We start from the raw sequence: 27,268 nt of genomic DNA, 5'->3' as shown, positions 1-27,268 counted from the left end.
ATCAATATTCTTAATTTAATATTTACAAAATCTCATATTTTAAGAACGTTATATTTTTATTTGAAAAATACAGAGCACAATTCATACAACGATACACTCGCTTTTTCCAAACTCCGATGATGCACACACGACATCATTCATCCAATGAATTATAGTTTACGATTTTAATGATATAATATAAGAAATATATAGTTAATTTTTGATCATTTTAATTTTTAGAGTCTATATTTGTAACATAGTTTTTTTTAGTGCTATCATAGAGTCTATATTCTGAACTATATTTGTAATATAAACATCTCAATTAAAAATTTGCAACAAATTAATCTTGTATCAATATTCTTAATTTAATATTTACAAAATCTCATATTTTAAGAACGTTATATTTTTATTTGAAAAATACAGAGCACAATTCATACAACGATACACTCGCTTTTTCCAAACTCCGATGATGCACACACGACATCATTCATCCAATGAATTATAGTTTACGATTTTAATGATATAATATAAGAAATATATAGTTAATTTTGTTAACAAATCTTTTGTTGAGAATTTTTAGTGTTAAATATTTATTTGTGTACTAAAATGAATGTGAGATATTTTTATTACTGAGTGAGTGTTGGTCGATAGTTTTTTCTTACAATTTTAGGTTGAATGTCTTTCTTGACATCAAAAGGTCATTCAATTTTAGGTTGAAGGTTTAAAGATGAATATATTAATATATTAAGAACATTATATGTTAATCATCTATAAGTATTGTTAATTTAATGTTTACAAACATCTCCTATTTTATGAACATTATATTTTGATTTGAAAAATACAGACCACAATTCACTTGGTAAATGAACGCGCTTTTTCCAAACTTCGATGATTCAAACACGACATCATTCATCCAATGAATTATAGTTTACAATTTTGATGATTAATATACTAAGAAATATGTAGTTAATTTTGTTAACAAATCTTTTGTTGATAACTTTTAATGTTAAATAATTTCTTGGGTACTAAAATGAATGTGACGATATTTTTATTACTGTGTGTTGGTTGATAGTTTTTTCTTACAATTTTAGTTTGAAGGTTTCTTTTTGACATCAAAAGGTCATGTCCTCACTCGAGAAAAGCCTTGGTACATACAAAATTTTAATCACAAGAAGATAACTCTTATGTGACCCGGTTATTAAGATCGTAAACAACATAGTTAAAAAATACATAACTAAAAAGATACTTTACCGGCTAACCTACAACTGGTCTAATGTGATCAGCACAGCTGATCTCCGAAAACTTAAAATAGCTAGCCGTCTGTTAATGGGGACAAACCGCGGTTATCACTTATCAGTTATCACCACATATATATATTATATAAATGTCAAGAGAATGGATGCATAATAAATTAAGAAGATACGTTACATCGTGCAATGACGGCGCCAAATATAGATACTTTACATAACATCTATCTCTATGCTCCAACTAATATAATGATACTTTATGAATAGAACCATAACTATTGATAGAGCGTTACACCAAAAAAACTTTATTGATAAAGCGAAATCAGATGGCGTTAAAACAAACGGTTAAACTCTCTTAAAGAGTTAAAGTGATGTTCATGTGACTCGAAGAATCATGATTCAGGGGGCAAAATCTAGTGGCCACGTGCGCCTTTCATGTTTTCCTTTCTTTTATTTTAACTTAAATATTGTCTTTTCGGCAGTGACGATTAAACGGGGACCCACACCGGCGATGTGTCTCCGCTTAATACATTAATGTCTAGGAATAATTCAAAGATAGTTACAAACATTGTTATTTGATAACACCATTGAGTTGTAATAGATAAGGCTGCACGAGTGATTAGACCGTAAGCGATTTATTTAGAAAAGGGAAAAAAAGAGTATGATGAATTTTAACTAACAGCTGAAAGATTTATCTTGAAATTAGAGGATCAAAGTTGAGTTTTGTCACACTGAATAAACGTATGGTTTGTCACTGACTTATCTTTTTGGTCGAACACCGAACATATCTTTATATCAAGAATTTCTGGTTCATCATAGATCATTCGAATTAATGTGAATTTTGGTCCGAGACTTCTACGTCAAACTCCCTGTATTCCTAAATGTACGATGTTTTAAAGAATTTTGATGTTCCAATATATAAGATATTTTTATTTTTGTAAGTAATTTTTTACTTTATTAAATACTGTGTAATCAATTATATTTAATAATCTATTTTGTAATTGGTTGATTAACATTAATTTATAGTTTTAATGATATTTTCTAGACAAAACAATGATTTTCTTAATATGCGTGTTTTAACCTAAAAATCTTATACAGGAACAGAGGGAGCATTATATATAACTCCTAATTTTGTATATTGCTAAAATTTTTAAAAATGAATTACATATTTTAGAGACTTGATAAATAATAAAGTGATGGATTTACAGAATTACTAACTTTGAATTTTTATATACACCATTTACAAAGAATAATATCTTTACCTATTTTCATGTCATTTTCTTATATTTAAGGATTTTTTATAACAATTTAGTTTTTATCAATTTCAAAAAAAACATAAGTAACAAATATTACTTTTTAATAGTTCCAGTTAGAGTCATTAGTTGTAAGGTTTGAAAAATTTTAAGAGTATTTATGTGGACTGTAGGCAGTAGGCTGATCTTGTGTAGGTTTGTTTCAACTATGAATGACTCTTCAGTATCAGCTGATGACTTTGCACGCGGGGTCAAATAATCAAGCTTGACATCCAGTAGTTTATATGATCTAGCTATCTATATAGATAAGTGCAATTTACTAATTAGGTCCTGAAATTAGTAGTTAAGACCGACCATGGAATCTGGAGACACCATTAATATATATCATCAGCTGATGACACGAATTCTAACAAATCTTTTACACAAAACGAATTATAGCAAAATAAATGAAGATCTTATCTGATTCAGATTTATCTTAAAGTTTAATTATCAAAAGTTTCAAACAAATAAGCAACTGAATTTTCTTTACTTCGTTTGGTTTATCTTCGGATTACTGAAATCCATAATCTTTCAAACTTTAGTTCCATTTCAAATACTAGATTTTGTGGCCAATGAACTAGTTTGGAGTTCGGAAATAATCCACACATGAAATTTCATCCTGTTTTTTGCTGAATCATTCCCAATCAATAGCTACACGAAATATTTATATTAAAAATAAAATATTAATAAAATCTTAGATAAAATACACAACAGATTTAGTTTCATAAAATTATATAGTTATGTTAAATATAATAGTTTGACATTGTTACAAACAATCTGAAAGCAATCTTAAACCTTATTCAAAATCGAAGTGACAATATCTCACACGTTCTCTAGTTTTGGCCCCTACAAACTCAAGAGACCAGATCAATCCAGTATGCAAATTGTGGGATATATTATTGAACCTGAACACTTAGGGAGCCACTTTTGGTCTACTCTTATTCATTGTCACGACTTTGAGCCGACAAAAGATAGACTTTCTAAAATATAGGTAACTCGATGCATGTCTTGATTTTTTTTAATGTTGATAAGAGTGGGAAAATTTGATAAGACACTGCGCAACACATACCAATGAGACCATGTCGCACTTTTTTGCAACTCTTGTTAAGAGAAGTCATTTGATGACACGGGGTTTCGAAAATGGAGTAAGAACCATTATAAGCGTTTGATTTCCTTTATTGACACTATCAATACTATTAAAAGAGAAGGAGTTTTAAAAAATCTACATATAAAAGTTGTTTGGACCTTTTCATTTAACTTATTATTTTTTGGTCTTACCTTAAATTTAAACTAACAATATATTACCATATATTTCTCTAACAATAATTTATTTAATTCTTTTATTTATTCAAATCTCACTCATAAATCCTAATCATTACTATTACTATATTTACCATTTTGATTTTTAATCGTAAAAGTATTGAAACTAATGTTTTATAGTATCACTTTTATCATATAATATATGATTTAAAGCAAGAGAAGTTACACGACATATATGTATACATTTTAACTTCATCTTTCCTTTATAATAAAGTAATCATACAATATATAAACTTTTTCACTAAAATCTCATATCATATACTAAAATTTCAACCGTCTATAGTTTGATAGATATTTTTATATTTAAAAATGAGTTTTATGAATATTCATGTTACCTTCACAAAAATGTAAAAATTCATTGGTTCTGTTAAAGCTAACCCGACTTCACGATATCAGTATTGATTATTCACGATTTTGAAAATTATTGGTTTAGATATTATACTTTTATATACTTTTCACTTAAAAACGAATCAACACTATTAAAAGAGAAAGAATCTTAAAAAATCTAATATAAAAAAGTTGTTGAAGTCATGTATAACTATTTTTTTTTGGTAATACCATTAATCATTCTAACCATACAATATTTTAAATATTTTTAACATATCCTAATATTATTCCTTATGATACATTTACTCAGAAAAATATCATCAACCATGTTTTTGTACAATAACGTTAAAACTCTATATCAAAAGGTTGTTAGAGCTGATATGGACGTAATGAATCCAAATATGTTCGGGTATTTAGGATCTTAAAATTTTTGAAATATCTAAAAAATCTGAAAAATATTCGAAACTCCAAACAAATAAGCAAAAAATTCAAATACCTAAAAATTTAAAATCTGACATGATGTACTGAAAAATACCTTTTTTTTTTGAAAATTTACCCGAAATCAAAAACTATAATCGTAAACCAAAAACTTTTAAAAAATATCCATAATACCGGAAACATATTCGAAATATCCAAATATACCTAATAAACACAACATATTTATTATGAGGTCTAGGGTAGGACCCAGACTCAAACAAAGACATGCAGGTCGAAAAAAAACCCAATAGGTTATCTTCTCTGGACCTGAACTAAACATATATTTTCGGATCGGTTCGGTTTATTTTTTTGATCCGGATATAATTCTCATGTCTAAAAGAAACTTACGTAAAAGTGTACATATAAAATCTCAAATAAACTAATTCGTAGATTATATAACTGTTAAAAATTATATTTTTCGTTATAATAAGACTTTGAATTATAATATAATCCAAAAAAACCCGCGCTTTCCAAGCGCGGGTCAAAATCTAGTTGTCTGTTGTAAGTCGCAAACTTTATTATTTCAATAGCTTATACCAAAGAAAATGAAAAAAAAATATCTTTATTTTTTTTTTTTGATTTTTTTTTATAGATAATTTTAAGTTTAAATCTGTATATGTCACCAATACATCACAAATCACAAAAGTATTGGCAATATGTTTTCGCAATAAATATATAGTGCCGTTTGGAGAAAACAAATTTAAGTTGAACACCATACACATCATTTAAAAATAATATTTGATTTTGGAAAGGAAAATTTGCGATAACACAAATGCACTGGCGATCTCAACCAAAAAGAAAAATACATAGGCCAAGTTACCATAGCTTATGGGCTCAAACAGACAGACCTTTAAAATGTTGAATAATTCATAATTCACACGTAACATGCAGTTTTACAGAATAAAACACAAACTAGTTTAGCTCCGAGAGTTGATGACAGTATGACACTCTTAGCACATAACTGAGTTTCAAAATATCACTTAACATATTTTTGGCTGGAGGGACATTTTGTAGAGTACCTAATTGCCCTCTTAAGTGAGTGAGTAGAAAGAAGCTTTTAGTTATAAGATTAGTTATAATGTAAAGAGAATTTGGAGATATATTTTCTTTGCCATGTAGGATGAAAGTGACTTTAAAGTAGTTTTGTAGAGTCCCAAAAATTACAAGGTTTGTTGTGTTCTAATATGAACCATCAATCCATGGTTTATGCTCAGAAATAAGGTATTAGAATTTTGGGAGGATGAAAGTAAGGGAAGTTAGCGCATTTGTCTATGTGGGTGAATTTGTTCTTGGTTGTGTGATGAAATCACACACTTTTGTGATCTTGTATCTCATGGTTTGTGATTCAAATGGTTAGGTGGGAGAGTAGCCAATAGCCAAGTGAAAGTGTTTGAGTAGAATGTAAAGTTTTTGATTGTTGTGGAAGTGAATACATATTTATGAACAAGAGTGGTAGTAGAGCTAGGGGTGTCAATCGGGCTGCCCGATCCGGCCTGGCCCAAAACCCACAAAACCCATTGCTATTTAAGCCTGAGCTGATCCTGTCTTCAAAAATTTTGTGTTTATATTTCAAAATCTGGCTCGGCCCTAAAAAGGCTATAAGGCTTTTGTTTAAAAAAAAAAAACTAAAATTGAATACATTAATTTGAAAACCAAAATTAACTTAATTCTAACTTAAAATAATCATCTATATGTTTATAAAATCCAAAACTAAAATAAATACTTTACCTAATAAACCAAATAAATAGTAACAGCGAATAGAAATAAAGCAAAATCTTATCAATTCTAATCAGTAGAAACTATAGCATCCAGATTAGGATTGTTTAGCTAAGATCCAAATGAGGAACCACACTATCGCCAATGCATTGGTAGCATCTAGTTGAGTCAACTCTAATTCGTCTTTCCTATATATCAGTTTGTTGGAATTACTTCTATTTCTATTTTTTGGTGGCATAAATTTTTCTATCTAAAATATAGAGAAGGTTTTAGTTTTATAGAGAAGGCCTAGAAAAAAGTAGGGAAAATTGTTTTTTTAGAGCAAAAAAATGATAACTATGTCCCTTTATACTAATCTATACTACTTTATGTCCCATTAGACTAATTTTTTTCAAAATGGCAGTAATGCCCTTAAAATTGTAATTTTTTATTCCTTTTTCGTTTTTTTTTTTGTTTTTTTGTTCCTTTTTCGTTTTTTTATTTTTTAAAAAAAAATCGATTTTTTTTTTCAAAATATAAAAGTGAATATTCCCAAATATTTTGTTTCCATATTTTTAGGAACTGATTTTATCCGTAGAATACAACTAATATGTAGAAATCGGTTTCTACAGTTTTTTAGAATTATAGTAATGTTTAGATTTTGATTTCTACATATTTTAGATTTATAGTAAATCTGTAGAAGTTGGTTTCTACGTGTTTTAGATTTATATTAATGTGTAGATTTTGATTTCTAAAGATTTTAGAACGATAGGTTAAGCATGGAATGTGTATTCTAAATATTTTTAGAATACTCCTATTTACGTAGATCACGTATTCTAAACATTGTAGATTCAATGAAAAATGTGGATTTCGTTTTCTACTTCGTAGAATGTCATTTCTACTTTATTTAGAACATAATATGAAATTTATAATTTTAACTTTTTTTATAACTGGAAAAAATATCACTAAGTTCATATAGGTATTTTATCAAAAGTTACTATTTTTCCAATTTTTTTTTGTTTGTAAAACTATTTATTAAATTTATTTTCAAAAATATTAAAGGGTGTTATAGGAAAATATGACACAAAATATAGATTAGTCTAAAGGGACATAGTTACCATTTTTTTGCTCTAAAAAAACAGTTTTCCCAAAAAAAGTATACAATAAGAATATTATTGGATTTTTGATTTTAAAACAGAACAAACCAAAAACCAAACTAAAAAGTCAAAATATCTTCAAAAACTTTCCAAACTAAACCAGTCTAAAAACTGAAACTGAACGAAAACCAAAAATTTCGGTTAGGCTGGTTCGGTTAAAATCTAGAGCCAATTGAAAACTTACGGAAAATTATGAGAATTTAAAAGAGTTCGTATCTGAATTTTCAAATAACATCAAAAGAGATAAACCCTTTGTCTTGTAACAGCTGAGATTTGGTAAAACCATTTCGCGTTCAGAGGGGATGGCGGGGCCTCTGCTTCGATCTCTTTGGTCAAACACCACTCGAAGAAGATCCTTCTCTTCTCAGTCATCACCTCTCTCTCCCTTGCGAGCCTTCTCTGCTGCCACCGGAGCTCCTCCTAACAGCTCCCTCGATCCTAATAGACTCCGGAACGTGGCTGTGATTGCTCATGTCGATCACGGGAAGACCACCCTCATGGACCGGCTTCTCCGTCAGTGTGGAGCCGACATCCCACACGAGCGCGCTATGGATTCAATCAACCTCGAGCGTGAGCGTGGCATCACTATTTCCTCAAAGGTATCGCCTTTTCGTGGAACTAGAGCTAAGCGGTTACTTCACACTTTGAAAAAATGGTTCGGTATAATATAAGACTAAGACTAACAAAGCCGAAGACTTTTTTTTTTTTTTTTTTTCCGTTTCTGTTCTGTTCTTTTGTCTGTAAAGGCTTTCAGTTATGTTTTTTTTTTAATACTATGAAACATAACAGCTGAAGTTCTTTTATGTGAATTTTTCCGACAGGTGACATCCGTGTTTTGGAAAGAAAACGAGCTTAACATGGTAGACACACCTGGTCACGCAGATTTTGGTGGGGAGGCTTGTGTCTGATCTCTGTATAAGTTGTTACTTCTAGCGTTTTATTGATTCTCATGTATACGCGAATCAACTTTGAAGAAAGCAAAAAAAAAAGACTTAGTAAAAACGAATCGAGCCAAGTACCCGTTTAGGGTCTGTATATGGATCATGTGAATGAATAAATTTACAATCTCTTACTCCTTTCCCTTTGAAAAACATCCTTATTCTAGACAAAGTAATTTCCGGACCCAACAGATTTTTTTACTAATGTACAGAGATTTAAGACACTTCAAGAACTAACAGATTTTTTTACTAATGTACTGTTTGGAAATTTAGGCTTTGTTAATATACCCCTGAGATTAAGTTACTAGCTGGCGTATGATCTCATTTACTTTGTGGCTAAGTGCACATAAGATACATGAGATATAGATGTTCAATTTGTTATCCTGAAAATTAAGCATGAGTTGTCCTCCAGCATTAGTACATTCCGTGGAGTAGAATATAAGGTGAGATCTTTGTGACTATATATGGTATATTTGGAATGTAGGTGGAACGAGTCGTTGGTATGGTTGAAGGAGCTATATTAGTTGTTGATGCTGGAGAAGGCCCTCTTGCACAGACAAAGTTTGTTCTTGCTAAGGCCTTGAAGTATGGTCTACGCCCTATTCTTCTCTTAAACAAAGTTGATCGACCTTCAGGTATGAATCTTCATTCACTTTTGCTTTTGGTTAAAACTTCAGGTTTTCTCATCTTTTTTTTTTTTTCCAATGCCAGTATCAGAAGAGAGGTGTGATGAAGTGGAGAGTTTGGTGTTTGATCTTTTTGCAAATCTTGGTGCTACTGGTAATTAATTTTATCAGTTTCTTATTTACTTACAAATGATTACTAATTTTTTTTTTTGACTAAATTATTATTTATGTCTTCTCTCTTTTGCTAGAGGAACAACTAGACTTCCCTGTGCTTTATGCCTCGGCAAAAGAAGGGTAGGCATCTTCTACCTTCACCAAAGAGCCTCCTGCAGATGCGAGGAACATGTCACAGTTGCTTGATGCTGTAGTTAAACATGTTCCCCCACCAAAAGCAGACCTTGATGCGCCTTTTCTGATGCTGGTAATTAAAAACTTCTGGACTTGGGTGGCCAATATTGTACATGCAACTAATTTTACTAGCCTTTTCGCTTCTGAGTTACCAGGTTTCAATGATGGAAAAGGACTACTATCTAGGACGAATATTAACTGGAAGAGTATCTTCTGGAGTTGTCCGTGTTGGAGACAAAGTCATTGGACTACGCAATACTGATTCAGGCTCTGAGAAAATAGAAGAAGCAAAGGTTTGTCTTTACATTGGTTAAATGCTTTGTCAGCCCTGGTCTTATCAAAAGCAGATACAGACATCTTTTCTCACAGGTTGTGAAGCTAATGAAAAAGAAAGGCACGACCATTGTTTCAATTGACGCTGCTGGGGCTGGTGATATAATCTGTATGGCTGGTTTGACAACTCCATCAATAGGTCACACTGTGGCTAGTGCAGAGGTAATATCCAAATAGACTACGCCCCTATTTATTTTTTAGAAAATACAGAAGTAAATTTTGAATTCAACAAAACTTCTCAATGGCCAATGGCTACCTCTTTTTTTCGGTATTACAGGTCACAACGGCGCTCCCTTCAGTTGAGCTGGATCCACCAACAATATCTATGACGTTTGGTGTCAATGACTCTCCTCTGGCTGGTCGTGATGGCACACAAGTATGTTTTGATTTTTAAGACGTAGCTATAGCCATTGTACTCTGGCTCTAAACTTGAAGCAGCCTCATATTTACCTCTGGTCTGCTAATATGGTGGCAGTTAACCGGAGGGAAAATTGGGGACCGGCTAATGGCAGAAGCTGAAACAAATCTTGCCATAAACGTTATTCCAGGCTTGTCAGAGTCATTTGAAGTCCAAGGAAGAGGAGAACTTCAACTTGGTTTGTGCTTTTCCACTTTTTTGTCAAGTGTTTCTTCACCTGTAATGATGGAAAATAAACATGAAACTGTATCGATTTCTCCGTGCAAGGTGAAGTAATCTTTCATTGTGTCTAATAGGTATCTTGATTGAGAATATGAGACGGGAAGGTTTTGAGCTCTCCGTCTCACCACCTAAAGTCATGTGAGTTTCCATCTTTTTTCGATGATTGTTGCATCACATACTATATGAGCTATTTAGCTAGAGTTGGAGATACAGTTGTAGTTGCTATTTTATGTTGCTAGTGCCGTGCGAGAGGGCTGAACTTGCTGCTATCTTATGATTTAATTTTGAGAGTTTCTACTTATGTGATATAGGTACAAAACTGAAGATAAACAAAGGCTTGAGCCAATTGAAGAGGTGACTATTGAGATTAATGAGGAGCACGTAGGATTAGTGATAGAATCTCTCTCCCATAGGCGCGCTGAAGTTATTGACATGTGTCCTGTCCCTGGAAATGATGGTAGGACCAGACTGTCATTAACTTGTCCTTCAAGGTTGGTTTAGTGACTTACAGTTCCTTTTATTATACTTACATAAAATTTTACTCACTGAAGAAACTTAACAAAATGATACTTGCTTTCTACAGAGGTTTGGTTGGATACAGATGTGTGTTTAGCAGCGACACCCGTGGAACAGGATTCATGCACCGTGCTTTCCTGAGTATGCAGCTTTTGTACTCCCGTATCTGTTCCATTCTCTAGTTGATAACATTTGTATATTTGGTCCCTGCAGAGTATGAAAAGTACCGAGGTCCACTTGGTAATGTTAGGAAAGGAGTTTTGGTAGGCTTACTTTCTCTAGTTTCTGGCCCTTATAAATCATACTCTTTCCATAACTCAATATCTAACCATTTGATGCATAGCTATATTTTGTTTTCTTATGTCTGATTGTTGAATAGGAGAGATCCCTTTTCACTCGAAGTCTTTGTTTCCTAAAAGTCGTGCCTGCATTATTAAGTTATATTTGAAATTTATATTTCTTGATGACACAGGTTTCGATGGGATATGGAACTATTACAGCTCATTCACTGATGGGTTTGGAAGCTCGTGGGACTCTCTTTGTGTCTCCGGGGCTGGACGTGAGAACCTTTCTATTTATGATATATATATACATGTTCTGTTTCTTTATTGGTTTAGTTATTCATAGTTAGAACATTTATGTGGTCTTTGCGCGTTTGATCCTTTGCTAATGCTGCATCCTGTTCTGTTTCGTTGTATTTTAACAGTCATACGATGGCATGATTATCGGTGAGCACTCACGAGACACAGATCTTGATGTAAGTTGGTTAGACTCATCCTTCTTGGCTCTTAAAATTGACTTAAATACCATGAGCTTCCTTGCATTGCAAACTACAGGTTAACCCGGTTAAGGCCAAAGAGCTTACCAACATTCGCTCTGTTAACAAAGACGAGAATGTGAAGCTATCTCCACCTCGCCTCGTATGTACCCTTTTCCCTTTAGCTCTACTTTTCTCACAACATCGAAAGAGACAAGAAACCCGTTTTCTTGTTGACTAAAACTTCTTATCTTTCTTTTCTATTCAGATGACACTTGAGGAAGCTATAGGATACGTTGCCTCAGATGAACTTATTGAGGTAACATTGTTAATTAATCGTCAATCCTAAGTCCAGCTAACCACGAGGAACGTTTTATTTCTGCCTTCTTATCATGTATTGTTATTGGTTTAAATGTCTTCAGGTTACTCCAAAGACGATTAGGTTGAGGAAGAGATGTCTAGACGTTACCAAGCGTAAATCACAGAGCAAACGAGCCAAAGAGTAACCTTCCACCGGTGCAGTTTTTAGTAAAAGTTGGTTTGGTTCTGGCTCTCTTTCTTGTCACATTCTTACACAAAGACAATTATTGAATATATATACGAGGAATATTCAGATTATATATAGATCCATAACTTATACGCAAGAAGATGCATTCTTCTGTTAGATAACAAAAAAATAGAAAAAAGATTCGTTACGATGGTCTTTTTGGACCAGCGGATTTATGGTTTATAAAGAGTTTTGTGGGTGACCTTGGGTAAATCTTACAACCCTCACGTCTTAAGTTATATATTCCAGTTTGCAGATAAACAAAATCTGTGATGCTTAAAAAGAAGAGTACATAATTTAGAAGTTATTTGTGATTATATGGAGAAATATCCATGAAGGTAATAGAAAACCAAACACCATTAAGATTATAAGCAATAATAATAAAAAATCTACTCACAAATCTCAAAATAAAACCCTAAAATAACATTGTTCTAAGACAAAAAAAAAAACTCTTAAAGAAAAACTAGGGTTTGTAGAAGAACGAATGAGAGCAAGCTTAACCCACTCCACACACAAGGATCTGAGGCTACATTGTGAGGAAGTGATGCAATTGTTGCAGCATCTACTGGAAGAACCACAAGAGGATCCTCCCAACGCGGTGAAGGCTTTGGTTTAGGATCAGGACTAGTAGGATTAGGTTTAGGTTTAGGATCAGGAATAGTAGGATTAGGTTTAGGGTTAGAAGAAGTAGAAGAGTTGTTTTGTTGAGTTGTGGCAGGATTCTGCAGAGAGGCAGGCGCCATGACTAGGACCTCAAGCTTTTGACCACATTCACAGTGACCAGGCACACCACATATGAAGTAATAGTGTCCGGTTCTGTTAAGCTTAACCGGTTCATACTCAGAGTGATATGTGGCCAGAGCTGAATTAGGGTTACACAACTCGTAATCTTTGAAGCTCACCTCCATCACGTTGTGGAGATCTTTGTTGTATTGAAAGATGAGGGAATCTCCGACGTAGAAAGTCTTTAAAGAAGACCATGTCTTGTAATAGTCAAGGCCCATCTTTGTCGTCCATCCGTTGGTGTCTCCAACCTCGTAAAAAGATGCAGAACGAGCTAATCCGATTAGTGACAATGTTACAATTAACAAAGTCATGATTGTGTTCTTCATGATTGATTGTGATTCTTTACTTGCCGAGAGGTAGAAAACAATGAGAAAGAGATGGAACTACAAATAGATTTGTGTGTGTTTATATATAGTCGTACTTGATGGAGGCTTCCCATTCGTTTTAGGATTGCAATTTTAATATGTTTGATTAGTCCACGTCGGATATATGTTAGTGAAATTGTTTGTTTTTTCCTTTCTTGTTTTTATTTTCTATTTTTTGTTAGTTAAACTTGTCCTTTATTCCTTCCTCATTCATTAGAGATTTTGATATAATTTGGTTTCCTAGTCAATGTATGAATTTCTTTACAAACAACTTTCCAGATTTTTATATTATATAATTAAAATTCTATTCCGTATAAAATTATATATTCTTTTGATCTTTTAGGACAGATGGTTTAAAATCTTTGTAATAGTCATCTATTTAACCTTCATTACTGTGAATTACTTCTTTAAACCGTCAATACATATGAAACTACAAAAACAGAAACTTTAAAAATACAAAACTAAAATACAAACAAAGTAAGTAAAAAAGGAAGAAGTTATTAATAACTTTGGAAAAAGCTTAAAAAGAAGGGTGAATTGGGCCAAAATACAAGAAGAATGTGGAAATTAGGCGGATACCCATAAGAGAAAAGATGTGGGCTTTCGATTGTCAGAAAGCAAAGCAAAATGACGATAAGGTCCTTCTATAAGATAAGGAAGAGGTTTTGCCGTAGGCTTAGTGTAGGTTGGAAGCTAAAAGGGTTATTGTTTTCGATTGGGGGGGTTAGTAATCATTAACCTAGAATATATACCCGCTAAAATAACTTTACGCAGTTTACAAATAGAATTGACGAATGAGCGGTTTCTACCTGTGATAACAGCCTGTGCATGGAAAGGAGGATCAGAGTAAAAAGATCTTCTAAGGCATGCAAAAAGTTTGTATGGGGGCTAGAGTGAGAAAGTTCATGTCGGGTTTCGCTATAAAAGGGGATCCAACCGGTGAGCTTATGCACCATAAACACTAAAGAAAATCGAAGGTATTAATTAGTTTCATCGTAGTTAATTTCTGAGAGTCATAAATAGAGAATGTTTTAGCTGTTGTTCGTCATGCATTAACTGTTGTTCGACTGCTATTTAGTGTTTTGTTATTTGTCACATGAAATCTGAAGATATCATCACCTGTCATTAAATATGAGAATGATTAGTTCGTTATTTTTTATTTTGCTGCAACATAAATTGCGGTTGCCATATCAGCGACATGCATTAACTCTTGTAGTATTCTTGTTTTTTCAGGATGGTTCGCTCTATCCGTATTTGGCTAGGTGAATGGAAGAAAAACGGAAACGAAGAATGGGATTTCATAGTCGACCCTGAAGATTATGGATATGGGTTGTTGATTAGCAAGACAGCCACCTTTGATATGCTCGACCAGATCGTAAGGCGCCGTTACAGCCTAAGTCAACGGACTCCGGTGGTTGTGACGTACCGTCTGCCTAGCTGGATGCTCGTGCCACTGGGTAACAAGACACCACCAACAACGATCGCTAACACGTCTGATCTCTCCTTGATCCTTAACGTGAGAACCTGGTTGGAGGATCTAGCAATCCTTGTAACAGTGGGGCCTAAAGGAGTGGCTGAGTACCATTTCCTGTGTCGAACAAGTTTCAACATTGGTGCAACCTCGTATGTTTTTGACATGACTGCCACTGAAAACTCAAGGGCTGCGTATGAAAGTAAGTATACGACCTCGGATAGGAAAACTCTACATTTAATTTGTTGTCTATTGTTTCATTATAATGATGTCTAAACCAATGATTTTTGTAATGCAGGTCTTGTGTTTGGTGATCGTGCAGCCCAAACTGAACGGGTGATGAACGCGATATTCCCTGAGGAAGCGATGCTTCTTTTTCATCGAGTGTCTTTGGAGATGGCGCACGCTGACTGTTACCGTGCAAATCGTAACCACAACACAGCTCCGGTGAGAGAAATCATTGAACTTGACAACGACGATGATGAAGTAATGATGGAAGGAACTCTCGAGGATGTTGTGCAAGGTTGGTTTTATCAACTTTGATTGAGTATGTGGAAAAGAAATTAGTACAAACACGTTTAATGCTTAGCATATCTGATGAGACTGGAAGTGTTAAACTTGGCTAACAAGAAAACGTAAAACTGTTAGCCTGATAAATAAGAAGTTTTATAGCAAAACTACTAATCGCTAAATATCACTGTGATGCAGGGATAACAGGGAGGACATCCGTAATGCCAGAACAAATCACGCAAGCCCAAGCACCGTCTGTGTTTTGGGATGTGGGAATGGACTTGTTGAACTACCCTACACATGGTCCCACCGAAGGAATCACTGGTGAAGGGGTTGAGAATACTATGCGTTTTTGGCAAGATGTTGCAAATGAGGGGTTTGCTTGTCCAGAAGGTTTACATGTCAATGACCCACCGGGAAATCAAAACATGGGTGTGGGTGAGCCAAACGCAGCAACGGATGATAATGGCGGTGGCTCATCAACAGGATCGACACATGCCCCGCTTGTGCCGACATATATAGGTGAACAAGTGCGTACAAATGAAATGGTAGAGGAACCGAGTGCGATTCAACTAGGGGAGTCTGCATGCATCCTCCCAACGAACACAGGTACGGGATGCTTTACGTTGAAAAAACAGTTTTTATGATATGGCGGACAAATTGTAAACAATTTTTAATACATTAATGTGAAAACAGAGAAGAGGGCTGGTAAAGCATTGGAAAAGACGCCAACAGAATTCGCTGAAGGGAGCAAGGCTACCATACATGGTGGACGTGAAAAGAAGGGTGGTCAGAGGGCAGAGCAAACTTCATCGGAAGGGAGTAGCACCGAGGGTGGGTGTCTTTAAAATGTTTTGTTGGGGAAAGGAAAAGGGGTTTGCAAGTTGGATTACCTTGTTGTCGCGTGTATTGTCTGTGGTTGATGGTGGTGTTTATGTTTTGGGTGGATAATGTTTAATTTGGTTTGTATGTTGTTTCTTTTAGACTGCTAAGTCATAAGTAGACGTTGTTGTATTTATGTTATCGCGCTAAATGAAAAACCCTCTAGCAATGCTTAATGAAAATAATCTTTGCTTTTAATATGGTTTAATGTTAGTTTTGCCTTCGCTGTGGTTTCTGTTATACTGCTAAGTGTTATATGTAGCCATAGTTGTATTTCTGTTGTCGCGCTAAATGGAAAAAACCGCTAGCATTTGTTAGAGAAAAGAATCTATGTTTTATTACGGTTTAACGTTGTTTTGGATTGTGTGTTGTGTTTGTTAGACTGCTATGTCTTATGTGTAGCCGTGGTTGTATTACTTTTGTCGCGCTAAATGGAAAACCCTCTAGCATTGGTCAAAGAAAACAATCTTTATTTAAATAGGGTTTAATGTTTGATTTGGATTGTATGTTGTTTCTGTTAGACAGCTAAGTCTTACATAACCTTTATTGTATTCATGTTGACGCGCTAAATGAAAACCTCTGGCAGTGCTACCTTAAAAAAATATTTGTCATATTACTGTAAAATGGAACATATAAAGGGAATTTGTAATACAACAACGTGCATTATATGAAGACAATAAAATTATTACACAAGTACATCGTTTGGAAATATAATGAGAAATATAACTTCTTCTAGTTTGGCACGGAATCTATATAGTTTTGGTTTGCTAGTTAAACTTTTTGGCATTGTAGCTGTCCTAACCATTTCCGTGATGTATATGTTTATAGGCGAGTTAGGAGAATACGGAAACAATGTTACTGAGGGCATGATGTTCAGAAACAGAGAGGCTTTCAAGCAACATATGGCTATTTATGCCATAAGCATGAAGTTTCAGTACAGAAGTAGGAAGTCAGAACCAGGGCTGATGGTACTTGAATGCTGTGGTCTGAATTGCCCATGGAGAGTGTATGCAGTCAAACTTAAGGATGCTGATGTGTTCGAAGTTCGGAAAGTGGTATCAGAGCATACATGCTCGATAGATGAGCGTGGCGGTTATCAGACTCAAGCTACTTCATCGGTTATTGGAGAGCTAATGCGAAACAAGTTTGGAAGCGCCGGCGGAGGACCTAAACCGCGTGAAATAAGGCAGATGATGCGTGGCGACCATGACGTCAATATTTCATACTGGAAGGCATGGCGTTCTAGGGATGTGGCCATTGATAAAGCTAAAGGTACCACACAGTCATCTTACCACCTCTTACCAGACTACCTACAAAGGCTGGTGACTGCAAATCCGGGGACGATAACAAAACTCTACACTGAAACAGTTGAGGGTGGTGGCGAACGTTTCAAATATATGTTTGTCGCTTTTGGCGCTTCAATCAAGGGTTATGAGTTCATGAGAAAAGTGGTGGTGGTTGATGGTACTCACTTGAAAGGGAAATATGCAGGGTGTTTGCTGACTGCGTCTGCCCAAGATGGCAACTACCAGATATTTCCTCTAGCTTTTGCAGTAGTTGACAGCGAAAACGACTCTTCATGGGAGTGGTTTTTTGAGCAGTTGTCGGCATTTGTTGAGCGGGATGATGAGTTGGTGTTTGTATCTGATAGGCACATGTCTATATACAAAGGTCTTAGCAAGGTAATTAATTGATTGCCGTGTCTTTGATCATCAGATTATGTTAAAAATGCGTATATGCACATGCATTAACCGTGAATCATGCTAATTAAATGATGTGTGCATGCAGGTCTATCCGGGAGTGGGGCATTGTATCTGTGTGGTTCATTTGAAGAGAAACATAAGGTCAAATTTCAGAGCTCGGCACCTGGAATATCTCGTTGCTAAAGCAGCTAGGACCTTCAGATTGCAGGAATTCTATACAACTTTTAACGAGATTAAGACAATGGATCCGGCATGTGCTGAGTACTTACTTGATATTGGGTTAGAGCATTGGGCCAGATCACATTTCCCGGGAAAGAGATATAATATCATGACAAGCAACCTTGCGGAATCATGGAATTCTGTTTTGCGGGAAGCTAGAGAATTTCCGGTAATACCTTTGATCGATTTCATTCGTACTAAGCTCACAGGTTGGTTTGCAACGCGAAGGGAAGCAGCCCAGAAGAATATGGGTTCAATGTCGCCAAAGGTCTCCGGAATGCTAACCAAAAGTTTTGAGCAGACAGGTGGATACGGCGTAACTCAAATTGGAGAGGACGAGTACGAGGTGCGCAACAAGAACGGAGGGAGCTTTCACGTTGACCTCGATAAAAAAACATGTAGCTGTTACGAGTTTCAGGTGCTTGCCATTCCATGTTCACATGCTATAGCTGCTGCAATCAAGGCAAAGATTAGCGTGGAATCGTTAGTTTTGCCTGCATACACTATTGAGGGGCTGAGGTCGGCATATGCAGGGAGTGTATTGCCAGTGCCTGACTACACAGGTGTGTCTGATTTGGTTTCTGACTTTGGTGGTATGAAACTGTGTCCTCCAGTGACAAGACGCCCACCTGGGAGGCCGAAGAAGCAGAGGTTCTTCTCCAGGGGGGAAAAAATAGTAAGTATACTAACTAGATTTAATGGAATAGAGATACAATATGATTTACTATTTGACCTGATCGATAAAAATGTTTGCAGATGAAACGCACTAAGAGGAGGGCCTTGTGTAGCCGTTGCAAGGGGCTGGGACACAACAAAGCCACTTGCAAGGAATCTATATAAAATGTTGGGGAAGCTTGTAGGAAGGAATTTGTGGCGTAGGAAGAGTTGTATGGAAAGGGGTGGGATCATGATGGACAACTGCTATTTATCTTGTGTGATATTGTAATAGTAGTTATCCGATCATATAGGTCTGTTGGAGTTAAGATGTAACGCTTTATTATTATAAATAAAAATTCCTTCCATTATTTAAGTGTGATACAAAGGTTTGTTTTGGTCGTATACTTCATTTAATCATGTGAACACATACGTTAACATCTGAGGGAAAACTGAAATGTTGAAACCTTAAATTTAATGCAGCAAAAGTTTTAACACCAAAATAATTCTACGACAGTATTATAGCACGGTAAAGTTTATTTGTTGTGAAACTGATAAAATTAGTTTGCTAAGAAGGGCCTTAAACAGGAATAAATCCCACTACAATTTATCATTTCTATACTTGCATTATAGCACGACAGCAATTCTCGTCTATTGCCAACAGACCCATTGGATTGATACTGTCGAGCCCCTAGTTAAAACCTCAATCCTTTCAACCAGACACCGTCAAGCAAATTGTTTTATTTGTGCTAGAGTAATGTGAAATTTCTCCTTACGCAATCAAACATACAACAACACAATTAAGGACAAGGTTGCATGGGTTTTTTTAGTGGATTAAGACAATGGATAACATAGCATTGGGATCGGCATTCCTACACTTATAATATAGCACAACAACATTTCCTGTCTCTTGCTAACTCTACCATTAGCTTGGTACGCTCGCTATCTTTCGTTATTGAACTTAGTTCTGCTCTAACATTGGAGATGTCTGCTTTCAGCTCTGAAACTTCACACTTTAGGTCCTCTACCTCTTCCACCACACGTTCGTCAGTCCATGTGAAAAGATGGAATTTGTCCTGAACATGGAAATATGAAGCAATATCACCCTCTCAATTAAAGGATTGTTCTGGAACTACTTACCAATAAGCTCTATCATGTGTGGGAGCATTAACATACTTCACTAAATACTTGCTATAGGTGGAAAATCAGTTACCTCCTCTGATCCGTTCGGACAGCAGTAGAAGAGCCGACCGGGGTTTTTTGCAGTCCCTGATGTCCTAATCACTGCTTCTTCACCACAACGACAGAATTGCGGGATCCCCCTCGGTTTCTCAACTCTTCGCCGCCTAGAACGTGTTCCCCCTGTAAAACATAGAACATTTTAAATAGATGATATTCCTTGCTAAAAAGAGCGTAGCCACGTACCGGGTGCTGAGGAGGAGCTTCCCTTGGTTTGGGTCGACATATCAACGGCTCAATCTCTCCTTTTTTTTCCGGCGAGCTAGGGTTATGAAGAAGCGGAGTCTCGGGGGTAGAGTTAAATAAGGGGAGCAGGAAAGACAACGACGTCGTTTAGATCATCAATACATGAGCACAATCACCAAAGTTTATCTAAGGAAATAATGTCTAACGACGACGTTTTGTTACAAAAAAGCGGAGTATCGGACTTAAATTCTAGAAATTAAACCGTAATTATATGTAAACCAAGTTCCGGACCGCCTGGTTTGTCCGTATTCAGTCTCGCATGTTGTCTTGTTAGCATGCTAAATTGTTAACTTGTATGTGTAGTATATGAGCTAAGTCAGGTTAGTTGGGCCCCGTTTGCATAAGGAGCATAATTGAAATGTAATTATATTGAGGCGGTCTTGTTAGCAGGATACAGACAAAACATTTAAAGCCGAAAAGGGTAACTTTCCGAAACATCTTACAAATGAGTTTTCGATCTTAGAAACAACAACATTAAACAAACTAACAAACAACAAAATATGAGATTGAGCAGACGATCTCCATGACGCGGGAAATGAGACATAGGCTACAAGTTCACACTCAGATGAGTCCCATGTATTCTTCATAGATCATAACTGTGAGGCGCTCGACCTCAACGTCTAGCACATCAGGTGTGATGCATTTGCAGACTTCGAGACCCCCAACCGCGTGAGCTTGGATTAGAAAAATAGAAGTAACGCCGGAGTCAAAGGAGGTGGTGTTCTGAGGGATGGAACGAGGTCTGTCGATGGTGAATGTCTTCATGTCTTTGGAACTGCATTGTTTCCCAGCTTGTTTCAGTATGTAAGGAAACATCTGCGAAATAGAACGCATTTCTGACGTGATCATCCCGTCCGTCCTGAGAGAGGTGTTTGAGTCTAAAACAGAAACCTGGCCTAGGGATGAGTCAACGCAAACACCAACCCAATGCTTCTTGTCAAAATTGAACGGGAAGTAGAAACGATTAGCTTCATCAATTGGGAAATCTCGAACTAAATAGTCAGCTAATGCGGCTGGAAATCGAAAACTTTCTTTCTTAGGTGCTTTGGAGAATTTGAAAAACGTCTTAGCAAGGAGTGAGACAAACTTTGTGTCCAAAAAAACAGAGTTCTTTGATTGGAGGGAGACTGGATAGGATTGGAAAACTAAACGGGTATGATGAATGAGGACGTCAAGAGCCTACAACATTGACAACATCAGTTGAGCCCTCACCCAGATTGAAAATTAATATATATCTAAAATTAAAACATTACCTTTGGTGGTAAGTGCGTAGACCTGTCAACAATTGCAGAGAGCTCTTTACTAGTGAGAGATAAGCCATCAAGTTTTATTGTGCTGCGGTAAAAGGCACATACATTATAAGAAATAGTTTTAGCATGCTAAAATAACGGATGTAGTATAATATTTTCATTAGCATATCTAGTAGAATGTGCTTACAATGGGGACTCCAGCTTCGATGAAAGTTCAGCGAATTTCACAGCGTAGTCAACGTTGGGGACCCTTCTAGTGGCATTCACATGCGCCTCCCACGCACGCACCAGTATACGTTTATCACACTGGTAATCACCAACTAGTGACCTAGGAACAACTCGTGGACGCTTGCTTTTCCTGTAAAGCGGCGCTGGAGCATCGTTCTCATTGGAAGTTGGTGGTGGATCGACTGTCATATGTTCATCACCATAGTCCTCGCTGTCAGGGGCGCTTGTTTTGGATAGTTGAGGATCTTCCTGCGTCAGGCCAAGGGAGAATGTTGGCTGGGGAAATGCAAGACTAGTGTCTCCACTGTCCTTCGATATGGGATCGTTTTCAGCCACGAGTGGGTCTCGACTATCACCAACTACAGTAGGTTCTTTTGATCTTGGGAGATTTTCCTGAAGAGGAATATTGAGATTATAATAACGTTGGTATTAGATATGGTTAGCATTTGTCTAAAAAATTCGCCATCCAAAATTTATAGCAAGTGGAGATTAGGGTTACCAGACATTAAAAATTGACACAAATTACTTACACTGTCTTGTAGATGAGGATTGGTCTCCACAGCCGGAGCGTTTGTGTCCAGAAGGACATCGACCTGCAGATGAGTCGAAAACGTTAACATACATTGATGTTGAAAGACATGCTAAACGTATGAAAAAAGCAGTCTACTTATAACTTTAGCAAAATAAACAAAAATCTTATCAATCAAAAAAAAAAAATTTGGTTGGTACCAACTCATTCTTTGTTTCAGAGAAGTCAATCCTATGTTGTTTCAGATTACTTACACTGTCTTGTAGATGAAGATTGGTCTCCATAGCAGGATCGTCTGTGTCTGAACGGGCATCGGCCTGCACATGAGTCCAAACGTTACCTCACAATTTGTTGCAGAGCATGCGAATAGTAAAGAGTACAGTGCTAATATTATTATCAAACTAATATACTTCCTAACAAATCAAATCAGGTAGATGCGTTCTATTCCCCGTCGAAGTGAGCTAACAATGGAAAAAGAAATATATTTCGAACTAGTAAGTCATATTTGTTGTTTGAGAGAAGTAAATCCTAAGTTGTTACAGATTACTTACACTGTCTTGTACATGAGGATTGGTTTCCACAGCAGGAGCGTCTTTGTCTGAAAGGACATCGGCCTGCACATGACCACAAACGTTAGCAAACACTAATGTAAAATGACATGCTAAAGTAAATAGTACAATGTAATAATCTGTTTATCATACTAACGTTCATCCTACCAATTCAAATTAAAAAGGTGCAATCTAATTCGAGTCGTGGATAGCTAACGATTCAAAGAAAAAAAAATGGATAAGCTATAGAGTAATATGAATTTCAGATGGATCCCCCTTACATTCGGTTCGGATTCGAGATTAAAGTCCGCATCATCATCATTAGTTTCTTCGACTACACCTTTCTCGGCCGTTATACCCTATGACATCAAAGAGTATTGCATCACCAAATATGGTGGCAATTAGATTGTGTTTTAAGAAAAGGCATGGTGAGGTCACCTTCTTTGTTTGGAGTGAGTGCTGATTTGCAAAACGGACAGCCTCATTGATGATGTTATTTGTGTTTGCAGGAGTGGTGCTACCCGACTGGTTTCTCATTCCAAAATGAGATGAGTGTGGGGTAGGAGGTGGTGGGGGGTTATGTGGGGCAGTGCAAAGAGGAGTGACCAACTTCGTAATATCCCTCCGAAAAATCTGGAACATGTCTTCGATGTCGGAGCGCAAAAGCTGATGCGAGGTCGTTACATTGTCAACGAGATTCTGGATTTGTACCCCCATCTTGCTCAATTCTGTTGAGACACTCTTTCTTACAATGTCTGCAACATAATCAGCGTCGAGAGCCTCCGTGACAGGCTCTTTCAGGTTCACTTTGGTGTTCTTCCGTGACCTTTTTTTTCCTGTTTTACCGTCTTCACGCATTCGGTTCACGTCAGCTTTGGTAGCCCCACCGGTAAAATGGGAGTTAGCAAACGCAAATCCATCTTCAACACACTTGACCATATTGGTTACAAGCACATCTTCACCGTCATCGGAAAATCCGAGTTCGGGGTTGAGAAGAAATTCTTCAACTCCCGCAGTGATAATAGAAACAACGTGAGCCTGCAGGGCAATAACATCATCAACTTACTGGCAAATTGTGACCATTGATACCAATATAGACTTGAAATGTATACCTTCGCGGCAGTATCAATATCAGTGACATGCACAGTATTGATACTTTTCTTTCCCTTTCCATCTTCATCAACAGATTCATCGCCGTCTGAGGCAGAAGATCCACCATCTTCAACAACTCCAGTAAGCGACGGAACAGCTTCAATCATTAGAAGCTGTAATGATAGCACAAACCCTTTGAGAGCAATGGTGTTCTGTGATAGTGATACTTCATCTCTCTCTTTTATGCTGCTCATAAGCATGTCGAAGGAAGCCCGCCCCCACGGGAACGCAAGGAACTGATCAACATCTTTGATCATCTCGGCATGCTGGTGAGCAATTCGCGGATTGTGAGACGTTGGCACTATAACGGCTGAGAGCAAAGCAAGCAGGGCGTACTTAAACCTAATTTCCGGATCCGTAACTGTTTTCTTCCTTAGCATGCTAACAACATAGCTTACCGGAACTTCAGTCATTAACCCAAAAAGCTCACCCCAATATGGCTTCTCTGTTATACTCTTCGTGCTCCTTTTCTTCGAATGAGTGGGATACTGCTGGCAGTTGAGGCCGGTCACCATCGCAAATTCTCTGAGGGAGAACCTAACTGGTTTACCGGCGAAAAGAAACCAGGCTTCGTTTTTCTTCACGATCTTCAACTGTCTTGATATAAGAAATCTCCCAAATCGTCCAGAGAATGACGGTTTATCGGCAATTTCCACCAGTTTCCCAAAAGGGGTCTTCCGGATAGCTTCGATTTCATCTTCAGTTAGAGCGTTTAGAATTTTGGTGATGGCAGAAGGTTTATGATATGGAGTAACCCTAATTCCTAGTGGTTCATCACCAACGGCGAACATGCGAGGTGGGAATTGAAGATGTGGGGTTTCATCGGTTTCATCGGCGCCTGACGACATGGGGTAAAATCAATTTCTCTTATACTACAAAGAAAGTAGAAAGAGATGGAGATATATATATTTAGAAGCATAAGTCTCAATATATATAGATGAAAGATGATGAGAAAGGTTAGAAAGAAGTTATCGAAAGTTGAGAATGTAAGGATAGTGATAGGTTTCAACTTGTCTGACAAAAAGTGGTTTCGTGTTGTTTTGGTTAAACACAAAAGTAATAAAATATTGTGGAGAGAATATAAAAGTTAAGAATACGGTAGGGGTAGTTTCGTCCAAGCAAGTCTAACACTTTGCCTAGAAGTACGTAAATGTGCATAGAGCTAAATACACTAAAGAGCTAATGTGTAGAGTGCAATTTCTCTAAAAAGAAAGGAGAATTGAGATAATAACAATACTTTTTTTTTGATAAGTAATAATAACAATACTTTTTGTTTAGTCAATGAATATATACTCAGATTTATCTTGTATTTTGATTTATTTCTTGATAAAATAATAATAGGTGATGATGATGATCATCAGACATCAGATAATATCAAACAAAAATTATTATCATACGTAATATCAAAACCTATTCGTTAGCTAATCATCCTTTCACGGTATATATGGCTACTGGTTTTACGGTTTGGGCACTCATGAAAGGCATATTGGTTTTGCATCAAACTCTTTAATCTTCATGGACTCTTTGGTTTTTACTCTCTTTGACTTTCGGTTTTTATTTTTATTTTTGCAGTTGAAAAATAAAGCTACAGCTTCTCACAGTTGGCATTGGTGGTGTTGGTTTAGTCTCAGCTTATATTTCATACAATACAACACCAGAGATAACACTAATTAGGTTTGTCTTTCTCCTACAAAGGACATCAAAACCTCTCAAAATTAATAACTGTGAAGTCATCTGATCGCACTGTGTTGGAACTGTGCTGGCTTGATGGGTTCATTAGCTTACATGAGAATGTTTGGTAACACTGTAGATGCCATGGCAGATGGAGCCATAGGAGTTATGAATTACGTGTTACCTCTTTCTATTCTCATTCATTTCGGTTATCTATATTGAGAAGACTCACTCACATTTTTCTTTTCTTTCTTGGCTTGATTGATCTGATAGAGGTGCAGCTGGACAGCCACGGTTACTAGTCCTGGTTGTGTTGGTTATGATATTCATTAGATGGAACGCGTAAGCCTTTTCTCTCTTGTCCATTATCATATCTTCATCAATAAGATTTACTTTCTGAATATTTTTGGCAGAATACTTGTTCCTCAGTATGAATTCATGCACTTGAAGCTGATACCAATGCTGGTTGGGTTCTTTACTTACAAAGTTGCTACATTCTTTCAAGCTATAGAAGAAGACATCTCCATTTCTACTATAAAAAAAGCGATGTCTAAAAGCACCTACTTCAGTTTATATAACAAGTTAGTTTTGTTCTGTGTTAAGTCCAGCGGTTAGGTCAAAGTCAGTGTTGTAAGAAAATGTAACTAATAAACTCATTCATAACTGCAAACTACCAAAAGATAACTTCGAACATAGAAATCAAAATGTATAAAAGAAAAGTACATAAACGAAAGTGAAGTAAAGCATAGAGAGTTGACTTTAACTCTACGTTTCAGACCAAACCAGGTCCAATGTTGGTCTGAGCGTAATCTTCGTGAAGTCTTCCTTCGTAAACATAATCGAGCTTCTCACAAGTCTTCTTAATCTCTTCAACATCTTTCTTGGAGCAAGTATCGTCGGCAACTACAACGGTCGTTTCGTTTTCTCCAGGTTTGTAGTTGGTGACTGCACGACGGCTCGAAACAACAATCTTTATGACCTTGTCTTCTCCAAAAGTAGTGCAAGAAATCACTTTGGCTTCCATTTTTTCTTTGAGTATTTGTTTTTTTTACTCGGCTTCTGACGCAGTCGGAAAACTTTAGGATTAGCAAACACTAGAACAAGCGATGAATTTGAAGAGAAAACTCTGGAAATCCACCAGATTAGATAAAATTAGAATAACAAGTTGTGTCTTACAAAAACTTAGAACCTCTTTTTATATAGAGAAGGATCTCAACCATAAAATAGAAAAAATCCAAACGTGAAAACTAAAAGGGAAACTTAAAAAAAAAGGAAAACTCACAAAAATAGAAAATATCAAAAAGGAAAAACTAGTAAATCCTTTTTACATCAGTCTCCTCCATGAAGAACTTGTCCCCAAATTCTCATCTGCTTGATACTAATGAATGTCAGCTACGTTGAAGGTATTAGAAATGTTCATAGATTCTGGGAGAGCCACAACATAAACATTATCATTGATCTTCCGTAACACCTTGAATAGTCCATACTTGCGCTGGTTATGATATTCAACAGATGGAATGCGTAAGCGCTTCTCTCTTGTGCATTATTATATCCTTTCACTACAACTAACTTCGTTCCATCAATCAGATTTACTTTTTGAATATGTTTGGCAGATT

The 27,268-nt window shown here is 36.2% G+C and overlaps 7 protein-coding genes and 1 pseudogene across 7 annotated transcripts; 3 read left to right on the top strand and 5 right to left on the bottom strand.

The window, feature by feature from the left end:
• The first annotated feature begins 7,525 nt into the window (after nt 1-7,525).
• Nucleotides 7,526-12,665, top strand: LOC103857354 (annotated as a pseudogene).
• LOC103857353 (blue copper protein) lies at nt 12,652-13,311 on the bottom strand. Its single transcript, XM_009134517.2, has one exon. It carries the CDS (start codon nt 13,309-13,311, stop codon nt 12,652-12,654), a length of 660 nt encoding a protein of 219 aa, XP_009132765.1.
• Nucleotides 13,312-14,528: 1,217 nt separating this feature from the next.
• Nucleotides 14,529-16,379, top strand: LOC117132796. The gene is made up of 2 exons (XM_033287954.1): nt 14,529-15,023; nt 15,120-16,379. The coding sequence occupies exons 1-2, from the start codon at nt 14,585-14,587 to the stop codon at nt 15,362-15,364; spliced, it is 684 nt and encodes a 227-aa protein (XP_033143845.1). The 5' UTR covers nt 14,529-14,584; the 3' UTR covers nt 15,365-16,379.
• Nucleotides 15,553-18,975, top strand: LOC117132409. Its single transcript, XM_033286356.1, has 5 exons — nt 15,553-15,940; nt 16,028-16,165; nt 17,042-17,895; nt 18,002-18,811; nt 18,892-18,975. Exons 1-5 carry the CDS (start codon nt 15,553-15,555, stop codon nt 18,973-18,975), a joined length of 2,274 nt encoding a protein of 757 aa, XP_033142247.1.
• On the bottom strand, nt 16,662-24,926 carry LOC117132406. Its single transcript, XM_033286343.1, has 8 exons — nt 23,942-24,926; nt 23,154-23,867; nt 22,833-22,895; nt 22,536-22,598; nt 22,283-22,345; nt 21,712-22,145; nt 21,528-21,609; nt 16,662-21,453 (listed from the first exon to the last, which is right to left on the bottom strand). Exons 1-8 carry the CDS (start codon nt 24,827-24,829, stop codon nt 20,836-20,838), a joined length of 2,925 nt encoding a protein of 974 aa, XP_033142234.1. The 5' UTR covers nt 24,830-24,926; the 3' UTR covers nt 16,662-20,835.
• On the bottom strand, nt 19,668-20,254 carry LOC117132408 (uncharacterized protein At4g04775-like). Its single transcript, XM_033286352.1, has 3 exons — nt 20,215-20,254; nt 20,003-20,151; nt 19,668-19,865 (listed from the first exon to the last, which is right to left on the bottom strand). Exons 1-3 carry the CDS (start codon nt 20,252-20,254, stop codon nt 19,668-19,670), a joined length of 387 nt encoding a protein of 128 aa, XP_033142243.1.
• LOC117132797 lies at nt 21,449-23,115 on the bottom strand. The gene is made up of 4 exons (XM_033287955.1): nt 22,833-23,115; nt 22,536-22,598; nt 22,283-22,345; nt 21,449-22,145 (listed from the first exon to the last, which is right to left on the bottom strand). Exons 2-4 carry the CDS (start codon nt 22,563-22,565, stop codon nt 21,708-21,710), a joined length of 531 nt encoding a protein of 176 aa, XP_033143846.1. The 5' UTR covers nt 22,566-22,598; nt 22,833-23,115; the 3' UTR covers nt 21,449-21,707.
• A 535-nt stretch (nt 24,927-25,461) lies between the features above and the next one.
• On the bottom strand, nt 25,462-27,234 carry LOC108871398 (oxysterol-binding protein-related protein 1B). Its single transcript, XM_033287956.1, has one exon. It carries the CDS (start codon nt 26,674-26,676, stop codon nt 26,425-26,427), a length of 252 nt encoding a protein of 83 aa, XP_033143847.1. The 5' UTR covers nt 26,677-27,234; the 3' UTR covers nt 25,462-26,424.
• Nucleotides 27,235-27,268: the final 34 nt, after the last annotated feature.

Source organism: Brassica rapa, chromosome A03 (genome assembly GCF_000309985.2).
Source record: "Brassica rapa cultivar Chiifu-401-42 chromosome A03, CAAS_Brap_v3.01, whole genome shotgun sequence".
Classification (NCBI taxonomy): Eukaryota; Viridiplantae; Streptophyta; class Magnoliopsida; order Brassicales; family Brassicaceae; genus Brassica; species Brassica rapa.
The sequence above is the reverse complement of the archived record's forward strand: the minus strand, read 5'-3'. Positions and strand labels throughout refer to the sequence as shown.

What these genes read in the sequence shown, in the direction of transcription:
- LOC117132408 (XM_033286352.1), bottom strand. Translation starts at nt 20,254, where the DNA reads ATGTCGACCCAAACCAAGGGAAGCTCCTCCTCAGCACCCG. An exon ending in AAGCTCCTCCTCAGCACCCG is followed by an intron (nt 20,152 to 20,214) that starts GTACGTGGCTAC and finishes TATGTTTTACAG; the next exon opens with GGGGAACACGTTCTAGGCGG. An exon ending in GTCCGAACGGATCAGAGGAG is followed by an intron (nt 19,866 to 20,002) that starts GTAACTGATTTT and finishes TTCCATGTTCAG; the next exon opens with GACAAATTCCATCTTTTCAC.
- LOC117132797 (XM_033287955.1), bottom strand. Translation starts at nt 22,565, where the DNA reads ATGGAGACCAATCTTCATCTACAAGACAGT. An exon ending in ATCTTCATCTACAAGACAGT is followed by an intron (nt 22,346 to 22,535) that starts GTAAGTAATCTG and finishes ACTCATCTGCAG; the next exon opens with GTCGATGTCCTTCTGGACAC. An exon ending in ATCCTCATCTACAAGACAGT is followed by an intron (nt 22,146 to 22,282) that starts GTAAGTAATTTG and finishes ATTCCTCTTCAG; the next exon opens with GAAAATCTCCCAAGATCAAA.
- LOC117132406 (XM_033286343.1), bottom strand. Translation starts at nt 24,829, where the DNA reads ATGTCGTCAGGCGCCGATGAAACCGATGAAACCCCACATCTTCAATTC. An exon ending in AAAGGTGTAGTCGAAGAAAC is followed by an intron (nt 22,896 to 23,153) that starts TAATGATGATGA and finishes GGTCATGTGCAG; the next exon opens with GCCGATGTCCTTTCAGACAA. An exon ending in CTACGCACTTACCACCAAAG is followed by an intron (nt 21,454 to 21,527) that starts GTAATGTTTTAA and finishes TCAATGTTGTAG; the next exon opens with GCTCTTGACGTCCTCATTCA.
- LOC117132409 (XM_033286356.1), top strand. Translation starts at nt 15,553, where the DNA reads ATGCCAGAACAAATCACGCAAGCCCAAGCACCGTCTGTGTTTTGGGAT. An exon ending in CATCCTCCCAACGAACACAG is followed by an intron (nt 15,941 to 16,027) that starts GTACGGGATGCT and finishes ATGTGAAAACAG; the next exon opens with AGAAGAGGGCTGGTAAAGCA. An exon ending in GGAAGGGAGTAGCACCGAGG is followed by an intron (nt 16,166 to 17,041) that starts GTGGGTGTCTTT and finishes ATATGTTTATAG; the next exon opens with GCGAGTTAGGAGAATACGGA.
- LOC108871398 (XM_033287956.1), bottom strand. Translation starts at nt 26,676, where the DNA reads ATGGAAGCCAAAGTGATTTCTTGCACTACTTTTGGAGAAGACAAGGTC.
- LOC117132796 (XM_033287954.1), top strand. Translation starts at nt 14,585, where the DNA reads ATGGTTCGCTCTATCCGTATTTGGCTAGGTGAATGGAAGAAAAACGGA. An exon ending in CTCAAGGGCTGCGTATGAAA is followed by an intron (nt 15,024 to 15,119) that starts GTAAGTATACGA and finishes TTTGTAATGCAG; the next exon opens with GTCTTGTGTTTGGTGATCGT.
- LOC103857353 (XM_009134517.2), bottom strand. Translation starts at nt 13,311, where the DNA reads ATGAAGAACACAATCATGACTTTGTTAATTGTAACATTGTCACTAATC.